The following is a 14,216-nucleotide window of genomic DNA, read 5'->3' as shown; positions in this document are numbered from 1 at the left end:
TAGGCGAATTATGTTTTCAATTATATTCCTTTTTAAAATCATAAATAACACGTTAAATGCAGACTCGTTAGTCTCAAGGATTTTATATCATGTTCCTAGACTTAATTCTAGATTTCACTCCGTTTTACAATTACCCACACCTCGTACCAACTTACTAATAGCATCTCCCCTATATCAAATGATTTCCAATTACCAGAAGTATGAAGATCGACTTGATATATTTTTTCATTGTATGAATGACATAAAAAAATTGTTTGTCTAGTAAATGTAATCCTTATCTTGTATATGTTTGTTAGCTTATTTGTTTTATCTGTCTGTTATTGTTTATCCTTAAGTTTTTTGTCTGGATTTTATATTTTGATTGCTCTATGTTATGTAGTATTTATATTTTTATATTTAATGTTAGTTTGTCTTTTTCTTTTAAAATTTAGTTAAGGTTTTCTGTTTTACCTTATCCTATAATTGGGACTTTGTCCAGTTGGATATTGTAATTTCTAAATAAATAAATAAATAAATAAATAAATAAATAAATAAATAAATAAATAAATAAATAAATAAATAAATAAATAAATACAGTGGACAAAATCAATTACTGAGAAATATTTCCCAGGAAAAATAAATAGTTAAGCTATTCAATGTTTTTCAACAATAATGTAGCATACTTTCAGTAAATAATAATAAAAACAAATGTATTACTAAAAATGTTTGTCCATGTTTATACAATATAAAATCATAGTAAAATATTTACAATTTCAGAACTTGTGTCTCTAATGTTAAACTAGATAACCAATGATTCTAGCATAAGATTAGAAAGTTAGGAAAAGTTATGTGAATAATTAAGTTTGAAATGACTAAGATCATTGTTAAAGCGGCAGTAAAAATATACCAATATCTAATACGTTAGGATCTGTACTGATTCATTCTTTTTGTGGAGCATGTTAATATTGCCATTATCTATTATTATGTATCATTTCACGTAAATCAGCTATTTTATTGTAAATTAATTCGGGTTGTATATTTTAAATTAAGTACACAAACCACAAATATAACATTGGCGCATTCCCCAAAATATTGAATTATTATTATCGCATAGAGAAAAATTATAACAAATGAAATGACTATAATGTAGACCAGGGCGGATTTGTCGAAATATCCCACTTCTTAGATATAAGAGGGGGCAAGCTAATTTTTGCTGGGTCCGGAACATTTTCAAAATTACAAAAATGTTTAAAAAATTTTAAAAAATACCTGAGTTATCTTGAGTTTTTCACTTATATCTTGGAACCTATGCACTTTGGAAGAATACTGAAGAGGAAAAAAAGTTTTAGAATTGAATTTTGCACAATGTACTGTAAGTTAAAGATGTTTAAATTTATTACTGATGTTGCAAAATAGCAATAATTGATGAAAAAATGGCAAAATAATATCAAGTTTTTGGACAATTTTTTTAAAATATTTTAATTGTTCCGAAGGCATTCTAATTTCGGTAAAAAGAACTTTAGAGTATAATAAAACAACACACCAAATTTCATTCAAATTGGTTCGAGTTTTCGCAAAACAATTTTTTGAAAAAAATTTTGAAAAAAAATTTTCGAATTTTCAAAATGTTGCACAGCCTCAAATAAAGCAACTAGATACTTGAAAAATTTTTCACATAGAAAAGACCGCTCAATCTTTCAAATGGTTTTTGAAAAATTGTAATCAGTTGATTAGGGCAGCCACAGTAAATTTTTAAAGTTAACACTTTTTTTATTTTTAAACAATTAGATTACATTTATCAATTTGCAATTTAGTTTTTTACAAAAGTTGTAATTTTAATATACAGTGCGAAAATTATAATGAAAAACAGTTTCATTTTTATTTTCGGTCATTTGTTTATACGAAATTTTTGATAAAAATTACCTCTTCTATTACTTGTTTCACTTAAAGCACTTGAAACGGGGACACCCTGTATGTATAGAAAGTGCATTATGAAATTTTAAATATTTAGAAAAATCCATCTACAAATATTTGTTTCACACTAACAAAAACGCCGAATTTTATTCAACCCAAGCAAAAACTGCCCCTTCCTTTTTTGGGAGTAAATTAAATAAATCTATAAATAAAGAAGTTAAGCCTGTAAACTAGACTCGAGCTTATAGAAATTTCATGCGACTTAAAACGCGATTAGACGAACAACTCACTTATCTCGGGACAGATATTAATATCTAGCATCGGTTTCCTCATAATGCCCCTAATCTGATCCGACAGGGGGCGATAATTTGCTGCTAAAATACGGAAGTCGTTATATCTCAGTTGTGGAAATTTATTCGAGTGGAATGAAACGTCGACTGAAGAGGGTGGTGCTTGAAACGGTTTGTTAATGTAATATCATGTTTCAGTCAGTTTTCAAGCACGGAAATATTTGTGTTAAAGAATAGTATTATAGCGCCACGAGATTGTCATTCATTGATAAAAAAAGATTATTGGTTTACTAGATGGAAACTAATAAAAATTAAACGAATCAAATTTACCACAACATCGAAATATTTTCCTAAAAATACCCGAAAATTTTTGATAACACATTGTTTCCTTATCAAAAGTTTTTTGCTCATGCATAAGCACGTCATAGTTGCCTCAAATGCTAAAAACTAACGTAGAAAAATTTGTAGAAGCCGAACTCACTCGAAATTATTTATAAGACACTAAACTAAAAGTTCCTTATATTTCCAGTTATACATATTGTTGGCAACTTTCAACTTTGTTATTTTAAAAGAAATGCTCTATTTTTATAGCATTTTGTAATTCTAACCACTTGTTTGACCTGGCCTTGTTGTTCTCGGGCTGAACTCTGTGGGGACAAACCTTGCTATCAGAACCCCTAGCCCCGCCCTGGTGTTGATTTATCAAGTGCATAGGCCATGACATAACAATCCAAAACGTAAATTCACGTTTTTCGCTTGTAACTTTTTTCCGTTCATTTCCACGAGAAAACATTAATGTACTTTTTTTTCGTCTTCAAGAGACCTACAAAACTAGCCCTCGAGCGTCAACAAATATTGATTAGATCAAAAGTTATAAACAGATGAAGTTTATTTATGACTTTTGAATTAAACATTTATAAACTGCTACAAATTATGGCCTTATAAACAAATTAACTAATTATTAGTCTGGACGATCCCTAGCATCTTCCACAATCGCAGTGATTTTTTTCATGGTAGATTTCATAATAATACATTGAAATTATCACTGTCTAATAACTCGCACGGAATCTGGATTTGGTAAGTTGAATAGTTTACAAATTATGGCCTTATAAACAAATTAACTCATTATTAGTCTGGACGATCCCGAGCATCTTCCACAATCGCACTGATTTTTTTCGTGGTAGATTTCATAATAATACATTGAAATCTATAATTTTTTTTATTTCAAATTTGCAACCTGGAAAGTTTTCGTGTGAGTTATTAGACACTGATAAGGAATGAGAGGATGCCATGCCAAAACGTTCTGGTAATAATAACGCAGTTTATAAATGTTTAATTCAAAAGTCATAAAGAAATTTCTTATGTTTATAACTTTTGATCTAATCAATATTTTTTCGCCGCTCAAGTGCTAGTTTTGTAGGTGCAGTACTTTACTGTTTTCTCGTGGAAATGAACGGAAAAAAGTTATAAGCGAAAAACGTGAAATTACGTAAAAATTATACATTTAACCAGCCGTAAACAATCTTCCCCCTATTTTTATGAGTGTGACCTAAACTTCCAATTAACAATTTTGAATACTTACGAATATATGACAGCTTGAAAGAAATGATTTGTGTAAGAATATGTAATGTCCATAACATAATGTACAAAACAATAAATGTTAATAGATTAACTATATATAGAGAATTTTGAACAGAACTCTAGTAAAGCGTACCTCTAAGTCAAATTACATCACAATGGAACGTCTATCCATAACATATCGATATTTTAGTCTTTAGATGAGGGTTGCATGTCTGTCTACATCAAAGGAATTTGCTTTATTGAGACGCATTGATGTAGAAATTCCTTCCTTTGTATCCTAGGTTCTTTTTTGTAGTGCCAAATTTGTTAAAAAATTTTAAAGAAAGAATTTAAGGGGGATGTTTTTACCTATAATTTTCAATGAATTTATAGGCAGTCTTTTGGCGAAGGTAACAGATTAAGTACTTGTTTTGAAGTTCCACTAAATATTTCACAGCCATCCTCGCAAGAAATTATGCAATATCCGTTGACTGCACGAAGACCAGTAAATACCTTTAAACCAGAAGAGACAGGTATAGGGAACCATGATACCATTCGAGAATAAAATTGTTCATCAGGTTACGCGAAAATATACAGGGTGTTCCATTTAAAAAAAATAAATTAAGATGGTTTAAAGTTGTCTAAATTCGGCATTAAATTTCTACCACCCTGTATGAAGTTAAGTCAGTTTGAAATTATGGCAGGGAAGCTTAGAGTTTTAGTTATATCCCCTATAAATTTTATCGCTCTAACATTATCGTTGTAAAATACACATCTTTTTGAATTAGGCAGTGCTTTTTAATTTTTTTTTTGAAAAAGGATTAAATATATCAAAAACGGTTAACTTTAAGAGTAGGAAACCTTTATGAAAGTTCACCTAAAAATTGGCATAGAATCCAAAATTGCAATAATATACAGGTTGTTCCATTTAAAATAACGAAGATAACGTTAACTTCCGGTATAACCGGAAGCGTTAAGTGGACGCCATTATTTTAATTGAGAAGGGCATACCGAAAGCACTATCGCCCAAATTTTCAAAATTAAAATCGAAGTAGTCTGAAATACGTCTAATGTCTCGTCACCGTGGACACCCTGTATTTTAAACCAGAGAATCACCTAGAATGTTGTCCATTAAATATTACAACATCCTGTATATTACATTAAAAATTAATTTTACAAATAACATTTAAAATTAAATAGTATTTGAAAAATAAACATGAATTCAATTCAATTATGTTTGATTTATTTATTTTAGCTCGTCCACTTTCCTCACAGTCCAATTAATAAAGTATATCTAGATAGGTCGAAATGGAACCCTAGGCAATAAGAATTTGAATTAAATTAAGCCAAAACTGAATCATCAGTATAATTAAATGGGGTAATGTGATTAAATTATATGAAACCATAAACTAATTAGCTAATAGTATATAAACTATGCAATAAATTTCATATGATACGGTTTAATCATGGTATAGCTGCACGAATTATTTAGTCGCATTAAATGTTCCATTATTTTTGGGTAACAAATTTTATTAATATCGATATATCTTATAACGTACTATTTTCTCTTTTTTTCCACTTTGTATTCGTTAGCCTAATTTTATTTTGACATGCTTTATATTACACTTTGCAACACAACACACCAATACCATAGGCTTAAGTTGTAATAGTGGGAAACGTCTATTATCATTTAACTTTTTCGAATATTTCCAATTATTAAAGTACGATAAGAAGCGTACACCAAATACCTTCATAAGCATTCCTGTATATGTATTAATTTTATTCACGGTTTACATTTTTTGAAACTTAAGAACTTTTATGGCAATTTACAAGGTTTCAGTTTTAGTTTTTCCTTTGTTTATGGAATAATTTTCTATCTGTGAAAAAAATTAGAAAACTGTTCAGTTAACGGTTATTTTTATTAAACTATTAAATTAAATTTTTAATTTTGTTTAAGGGACAAAATATCCAATAAATAGAAAAAAATCATTAAATAATTTTCAATTTATTTATACCAAAATAGAATTTGAATTTCAGAAACATCAATTTTTTTATTCGGGAAGCCCGATTATATTTTATCAAAGTCCTGGTTTTAAAAAATTTTGCAGAGATAATATAAAAAACAACTAAACTGTGTTAAAAAATGTTGCTCGCTGTGGTGACACGATGGTCAGTTCTTTGTGTCTAAATTGCAAAAACCTGTATTTTCTACCCAAATCACTTCTTGCATGAATTTTGAGACCCCCTTTAATCGTTAAGAAAATGAGAATGTGAAATTGAAGAAAAATTTAATCAAACTTTTACGAGAAAAATTGTTTCATTTCTATGCTTTTTGCTGCTGTCTTTTTACATAGATTTGTCGGATAATGATTCTCAATTTGCTGTTGTGGATGATACTTACCTACAACATAAACTACAAATTGCCACAACTTTTTCTAAACGTTAAATGTATTTTTAAGTACAATATAAAGGATAAACATTTTATTATACATCATACTTATAATCGGTATCTGAAGCATGCAGTTGTATTAAAACCTTTGCTGCAACATCTGAAGTGTGGCTGTAGGCTGTTTTTTGTGCTTTACGAAAACTTTTTTGAGTGTAAACAACTTTTATTAAAAAGTTTTTTGGTATATCTTCATTTTTAAGTGATACAAGACGAAATGCATAGTCTGTACTAATTTTATCATTGTTGCATTGAAAGACAAAATATTTTCATTGTTTATATTTATTACTGATATATTTTTCTACAAAACTACTTATTAATTAAATTAATACTCAACGAAAAATCTCGGAAAAACTCGAAATTGGCAGTATGTTTTATTAAAATAAATAATTAATTCAAAAAATTATTACAACGCTGATTAAATCAGGGACAGACTTGATCAAACCAGTGTTTTTGTCTGTATATATAATTTCATATCTATTGATCGCTAATAAATATCAAAAATTAAAAAAATATTAAGGAAAATGAGCATATCAACGTGGTGATTAAAAATATTTATTAAATTGGGAAAAAGCAGCATCATAATCGTTATAATAATGATTTCACTTCTTGGTAAATGTTCGCTCTGTAAATGGGATATCAAACGAATTAAATTATTAGATTAAGCAAGTATATACGTATCAAATAGAACAAATACAGTTTCTGCAGCGCAACTAATTGGCCTTGAGACAAAACAGTAGAATATTCTGGCTCTAACTAACTAGATTCATTTGCTGACGAAAATAAAAGAAGTTCCAGGCGTCTCGTTGCAGAGAAGCTTTATACGTCAAAGTATCTTTCTATGCTTGAATATGTTCATGCAAATTAGAGAATTAATTATTTAAGTTTCTTATCTCAGCAGATGAGCTAGTTTTTTTCCGTATAATTAGTCAGCATTTTCCCCTTCGAATTAATTATACTTTTTCGCCTTCGCCTCTTAAGTTCCAACGACAAAAAATTCATTTACTTATTAACAATAGAGAGGGCCCCGGGAAAAAATTAATTTGGAGCGGAATTAATGAACTGGAAATGAATTACTGGAGGCGTAAGTTTATATTTAGTTTGTGAATTTTTTGTAATTTATAACCCATTTAAAAGAGTTTTTCTTCTATACAGGCTTTTCATGTTTCGCGTTTAAAGCAGGATCATATTTTTCTTTTAGCTTTTATGGTCTTGTCTAAAAGTGTTCCATGGCTTTTCGTGTTTCATGAATTCTTAAGTCAGTTTTTTCTTTGAGTCGTCATATCTCAAAAGAAACCAAAAATAATTGTAGGCTTCTTGGTAAGAAAATGAAGAAAAGTGCCCTATTAATTAACCTTAATTCAATTACTTTGCTTTACTGATCATTGTTAATGTCCTTCAAGTTTTGCAAATCAGGAAATTGTGTAGTTGTAATAAAATCGTAGGGACAAGACTGTAAAATACATAACAAAGTGCATTTGAGGATTCACGATGTCGGGCGTTGCAATCCAATCGAAATGATGTCGGTCACAAAAGAAAATCAATATTGATTGAACTCAAAGGGCAGTGTGGTAAAAACTCTGCTTTGAGTAGAGGTACAACAAAGGGCTTGCACGCCTAACAGTTCCGCTGTAGCAATTTACGTAATGTTTAACTAGTTTCTGTTACACCAAAAAGAATGTAAAGGGTTTTTTACAATTCACCAATTCGCTCTGCATTGAGTAAAAATATGGTTGATTTTATTTTAATGCGTATTTGTTTCCTGTTCAGAGCCAAGGTACCAAAAATATTGTTTTTCTAAAAACTTGGAAATACGGCTATTAAAGGTACTCTCGAAAAACAGCACAGCAATCATTACAACAATGTATTACAAACTGACTTTCGAATACAGTCCGGTTTCATAAGAAACCTACAAACTCGTAAAAAGTGTTGCAGAATGTTTACTCGCCGTGATAAAATTTAAAGTTTTAAACATATTGTTAATTAGCTTCTTCCTCTATGACCTTAAACTTCCGTTTGTGACATAAGTTAATTCAGTTTTTGCTCCTTTTTCACCCCTTTTAAATTTTTGACATAAGTTCATTAACACCTTGTGTAAATGGCAACCAGAAGACTTCCAGAGTTTCTAGTGAAGGCGAGAACGACATGTCTCTTGAAACGTTAAGATTATAAATAATTTTTGTCCTAGAAATATAAAATTATTCACTCGATTAATGCTTTTCGAAGTATTGCCAAAATCTATCTCTTTAGTTTTCACGTCCTAAAACGAAACGACTTTTGATTAAGACACACTACAACTTCTTTAGTGTCGCTCATCGTTCATAAAACACCTTGTATAAAAACAATTAACTGTAGATTTCCACATCAACTAAACAATTGCATCTCAGCTTCATTTTTCACGTGGCTAATTAACAGAGGTATAAAAGTTGTCTCATCAAAACTTCATGTTATTGACTTTTCAAGCTATTTTTAGATATCTGGGCCAGCATTTCACGGTGCAATAGGTTTAATAAGCTCCATGCCCTCCGGGAGTTCACGTTAGTTCACGTTTGGTGCTTCAGAAACCTTGAAATCGAGAAACGAATTCACGTTTTCGCTTTGCTGTCGTATTCACGCGACAGTGATAGTCTGGAGCAGTTCGACTTCAAAACTTTTATAAACACCGACATAAGACAGACTGAGTCAAATTAGATGGGATTGTACGGGAATAAAACAGAAATTACCTACAAACCATATTTTGACTGTACTTTTCGTAAGAGCAAGCCATGGAATTAATGAGCCACATCGTTTTCCCCATCTAGAGGCTTTGCATCCAGAAGTAAATCTAGTGATAATATTCACGGCGTGTTCAAAGCTCGGTTAGTGGTTACTTAACAAATCCTGTTCCTGTGTATGGATTAACGTCTAAAAGGGACAAGTTTCTCAAGGTACATTCCCTGGGATTTCATCTACTCTTCGCTCGCTCTCCCTTTACACCAACCAATTCTTGTCTGTTATTGTTCCATTTTCTTTCAACTCGATGCTATTAGACGATATAATACGTCAGGTCACGAACGAAACCATTTTTTGTCTAAATTTTCATTATACTTCATCGCGAAACAACAAAGGGAGCACGAAAGAATGTGAACGCATTTTTTTCACGGGATTGTAGAAAAAATTAGATTTACTGGTCCTCAGTTAATAAAATACTTAGGGCAGCTTTGTAATTGTTAAAATATATGTATGTCGTAACATTTTCTAAATTTCGCATTTGTAACATTTAGCTGTATTGTGATCAAACTAACTTTAGAAACTCAAATCAGTTGCTTTGTCGGCGTGATGCTACTAGCAAATCGATTTTGCTCTGATACTTCAAATTTAATGTCAAGTTTTACCTTCCCTACCTCCAATTCAATTAAATGTAAACGACACAAGAGTAGCGACTGATGACTGTTTTCAGTCGCTATTTTATTTGATCCAACATAGAGACAGGTAGGTATACAGGGCGTTTCTGAAATAAGTACGTTCCTAAGGGAACCAAAATGAGCAACTTTTATTAAGCAATGGTGGTAAATGATGGTCTAATCTAAATGCTTCTGTTTTCGAGAAAATTAATCAAGAAAATTGATTATAAACGTAAGCCGACCCTGTGCATATTGTGCACCTGCGTCGTGTGTTGCAGTATTACTTAGTCAGCGTATAAAATGTTTATTGGTGTGATGCAGTTGCTGATGTTGTACAGAGGATCCGCCATGTTGAATTTTGCAATTCTGAATTCAAATTCGTGATTAGCGAACCTAAAAACTATTTCTTGCAAACCTCGATCTCTGGCCGTTTTTTTTTGAGGTTAGAAAAAAATGAGGTGTGCTGTATGATTTCTGAAGATAGATTTGGATTCAGTGAGCCCAATTATGTAATTGCTATGCTAAGAAATTTGAAAAACAAATTTTTTGTAATTTTTTCTCATACTTCTTCGTCTATGTTTGCTATTTTCGACTTATTTTAGCGCAATTCTGACAGTGGATTTACAATATACTAGTTTGGTCAAAACCATATGACATTTTTTTTGTTTGACTGTAATTTATTTATTATTTTATGCATTAGTTACCTAATCCTGTAATTGGGTACTCAGCCTATTGTATATTATATTGAAAATAAAAAAAAAGTAGCTGCCAATCTAAAAATTCGATTAGCTTGGAGTGTCTTAGTTATTATACATTATATTTGTATTTTAAATATAAAAAATTTAATCAAAAACAAATCATGTTGCACTTGCAGTGTTCCAATATTCTATATAAACAGAATATAAGAGTTTGCTTTCTGTATAAACACAGTATCCAAATCAGTAAGGACATAAACATTTTGTGACCTTGAACAAGTCATCCATATTGAAAAGGAGTAGATTCTTCTTTGTTCTGTGGGTCTATAAGTGACGCGGGATTTCAATATCACGAATGAAAGTATTCCGCAGATGTAAACAAACAACATTATGTTCTAAAGATGTAGATTTGAGTTTTATGGACATATTGTGTGGTATAAATTCTTGGTAACGCAACAGTGGAACTACCAGAGCCATCTATTGTTCTCCTGGAGTTCGTAATGTGTTTCAATTGATAGAACTGTTGATAGATGGCTCTCTTCTTGTAGTTTAAGAATTTCAAAATTATTTGGAATGACATTTTAAAAAACTGTATAACTTTCGCGCTCTGCAGCGACTAAATGAAGAAAATTAATCATTAGACCCTCCAATCAGAATATTGGAACATCCCAAACACAAACTAAATGTTATTTTTTCGTCCCCAGGTCGTTCCTCGAGAGCCATATCGCTGCGATCAGAACGGGCGATGAGCAGAGGCTTCCCATCGTTAGAACTGGACACCGTCGTCGAGGAGCGGTCGGACCCCGAGCCCGACCAGACCGTCGTCGAGGTGATGACCCCCGACGGAGACGCCGACAATCACGGCGCCGGCAGATAGCATACGGTGAAAGATCTGTGTGCTGACAGGTAACTCGGGACCACTGTAAGATACCTACCATCCCGGCACACCGGTTTGTTTTTATTTTTTTAGTATTTTTTGTGCTTATGTGTGTGCACTAACCTTCAGAGCAACTGAGAAAGTGTTCTTCCCTTGTAGCGAATATAGAAAGTCCTGCTTAGTCTTTAGTCTTTTGCTGTTCTGTTCTGCTGCAACTCTGCATGCATCTTCTCTAATGAGAAATAAACCCTAGAAATATCTTTAATATAGAACGTCAAGTTTTAGGTATTACCAACGAACTAAGTTTCCGCCATCTCTTGGTGCCATACAGAAATAAATCGCGCGGTAAATTTAAATCGCTTATTATTATAACACAGCCACACAAATAAAAAGTTTGTACTTTTCATGCGACATAAGTTATTCGTAATGTTTTTGCCTCCTGATCACGAATCCGGTCTTAGAATTGAGATCACATATCACACCACAGGAATTTCCTAACCTCAAAAAACAGGTCAAAAATAGCAAAAATTCACGAAAAAATGCTAGGAAAAACAGAGAAAATATTTTTCTACATTCAAATGTTCATTTATATGGTTAATACACCGCCGGACGTGAATCCGCGGTCAAAATTGATGGTACTTTTTCTAACCTCAAAAAAAAGGATCAATTTAAGGTCAGATATCACGAATTTTTAAAAAATAACACATTCGTACCAAATTTGGTGTACGGGGGTTTTCTGGGTCGCTGATCACAGATCCGAGGTCAATTTTGCAAAATTCAAGATGGCGGATCCAAGATGGCCGACCAANCTGAATGAAGGAACCGCTATTTATATCGTAAATTTTAATAATCGTTTTCAAAAATAAGAATTTTCGAAATCCATCTGTCTGATTCACATTTCTACTCTGTTATTCAATTCCTGAAAGATGGCGCTTACTGACACTAAACAAAATCGTTACTCACGGAGCGCCGAAACGTATATTACTGAAAACGAATTCCCTGCATCCGATACCGATACATTTACAACGAACATAAAGACGTTAGGAAGCGGCATAAACCGTCTCTCACACTGCTTTAGTTCGAACAGAACTCTCCTGTACATAGAGTAAAATGTTCATCCTTCTGGATTTTTACAGTACACAGGCGTGAAACGTCTAATAAAATATTTATTTCTTTCTGACCGCTGGACGTAAGTTTTAGTTTTGCGCCATGTGGCATTCCAAATAAAGGAAAAGTCCGAGATGTATGTTTTACCGTGTTCAGAAGTGGACCTCTCGTAAATAAGTAATGAAGTTTTTCTTTTTCTGACCAGCAAATAAGTTTAAACTTACTTTAAATGGACGTAGGGGTAAAGTAATCATAGAGAAGTTAAAATATTTAAAAATGTCCAAAATTTAATATCGCATGAAAAGTGAAATGGATTCTTTGTGAAAATGTTCGGCAATAAAAAGATATTTTTCAATTTCAAAATAATTCGCTGTCACATTTTTTTCATAGTTTAATAATTATCTTGTCAAGTATATCATATTCCAACATTAAAACTCGAGTTTATAACTGTTAGGGCACCTTGCAATGCCCAACGAGAGAATAACCAAAATATTTATGATTTACGGTTCGTAAACAAGTTGACAGAAATAATCACTGTGGGATACTAATAAGGCTTAATCCAGATTTATTGTCAACCCTTGCTAATTCATTTCAAAGCTCAAAAGTTCATTTAAAACCACTTTATCTAAAGAATTATCGTCCCTACCTGTATTTAATTTGACAAAATAATGATACTACAGAGTGGTAATTACAAAAGTACAATATACATATCAGATAGAATACAAGTGATGTGTGATATGGTGAGCTATGTGATGTGTGACGTGATGTGTGATGTGATGTGAAGTGTGATGTGATGTGTGATATGATACTGGTTTAGGCATTACTTAAGTTAAACATGATAAATGTCATTCTAAAAGATATTAATTATATTTTTCAAATAATGTATCACTCAATCCTTGTTCCGAACAATTATTTTCATGATTGATTTGTGTTGTGATTGATTGACCAAAACTTATAATAAACATTTTTGTTTTCAGTTTCTCCAGAGACAGTGGTCATCCCGATCATCTCCTGCATCTTCGGCTTCCCCCTGCTCGCCCTGCTGGTGATCTGCTGCCTGAGGAGGAGGGCCAAGATGGCGCGGGAGCAGGCGCGTCGCCGCAACTGCGATACAGAACACGGTACTTTCTCTATAGTCAGGTTCAGCCCAATACACTATCTAGGTAACTAGAGCTTTCTCTTTTGTTCCCTTTCTACCAGCTGTGTTTTTTTGGTTGAGCTTCCGATGGGACCGGTGGCTTTTTATGTTTGGTTCCGCCTCTGTTTTTTCCTTTATTTTCCGAAAATAGTACGTTATATTGACCGCTGAGTGCGAATAATGCGGACAGTTTTCGCAAGAGAGACATGCTCACATTTGTCTAAAGACCCAATAAAAAAATACATACTAGACACTTATTAACTACTACAATAATTCAGAACCTCGCATATATGCAAAGTAACAAGGAAATGTTTCATGGATCACCTGATTTCTGGTTTATAAGAAAATCGTATTAAAAATGACACAAACATACAAGATAAACAATACATATACTCGTATTTTCTATCATTTCGCTTTTTCATTTGCAATAAGCAATGTACTGCACTCCATAGGTTAGAGTAGTGACATCAACTTGCATATAAAAATGCAAAGAGCACCTATAGTTATTCACGTTGTTAGCTTTAATAACTCTAAATATACGAAAATTATGTTTTTGCCTTGTTTTTCCTCCAGGGGAGAGCGTAGAGTCCCTTGAGACGTCAAAAGCGACAATGCGGCAACCAATCAGAAAATTGTTTTTACTAACAGAAACATAATTTATTTTACTAACTTTTTTTTGAGTTTTTGGCATTTATTTTAGAAATATTGAAAGAGCATCTTCGAAAAATATTTTTACTGATGCCGTTCTACTATTAGGTAAATAAATAAATAAATAAATAAATAAATAAATAAATAAATAAATAAATAAATAAATAAATAAATAAATA

The 14,216-nt window shown here is 31.9% G+C and overlaps 1 protein-coding gene across 1 annotated transcript in view; it reads left to right on the top strand.

The window, feature by feature from the left end:
• Positions 1 to 13,422, top strand: part of LOC108917018 — a 99,874-nt gene extending 86,452 nt beyond the window's left edge. The window contains exon 3 of the mRNA XM_018723471.1: positions 13,229 to 13,422. Within this exon, the coding sequence (XP_018578987.1) occupies positions 13,229 to 13,422 (194 nt within the window). The remainder of the gene's footprint in view (positions 1 to 13,228) is intronic.
• The last annotated feature ends 794 nt before the right edge of the window (positions 13,423 to 14,216 follow it).

Source organism: Anoplophora glabripennis, unplaced genomic scaffold, assembly GCF_000390285.2.
Source record: "Anoplophora glabripennis isolate ALB-LARVAE unplaced genomic scaffold, Agla_2.0 scaffold1, whole genome shotgun sequence".
NCBI lineage: Eukaryota > Metazoa > Arthropoda > Insecta > Coleoptera > Cerambycidae > Anoplophora > Anoplophora glabripennis.
Note: the sequence above shows the minus strand (reverse complement) of the source record. Positions and strands in the feature narration are given on the sequence as shown.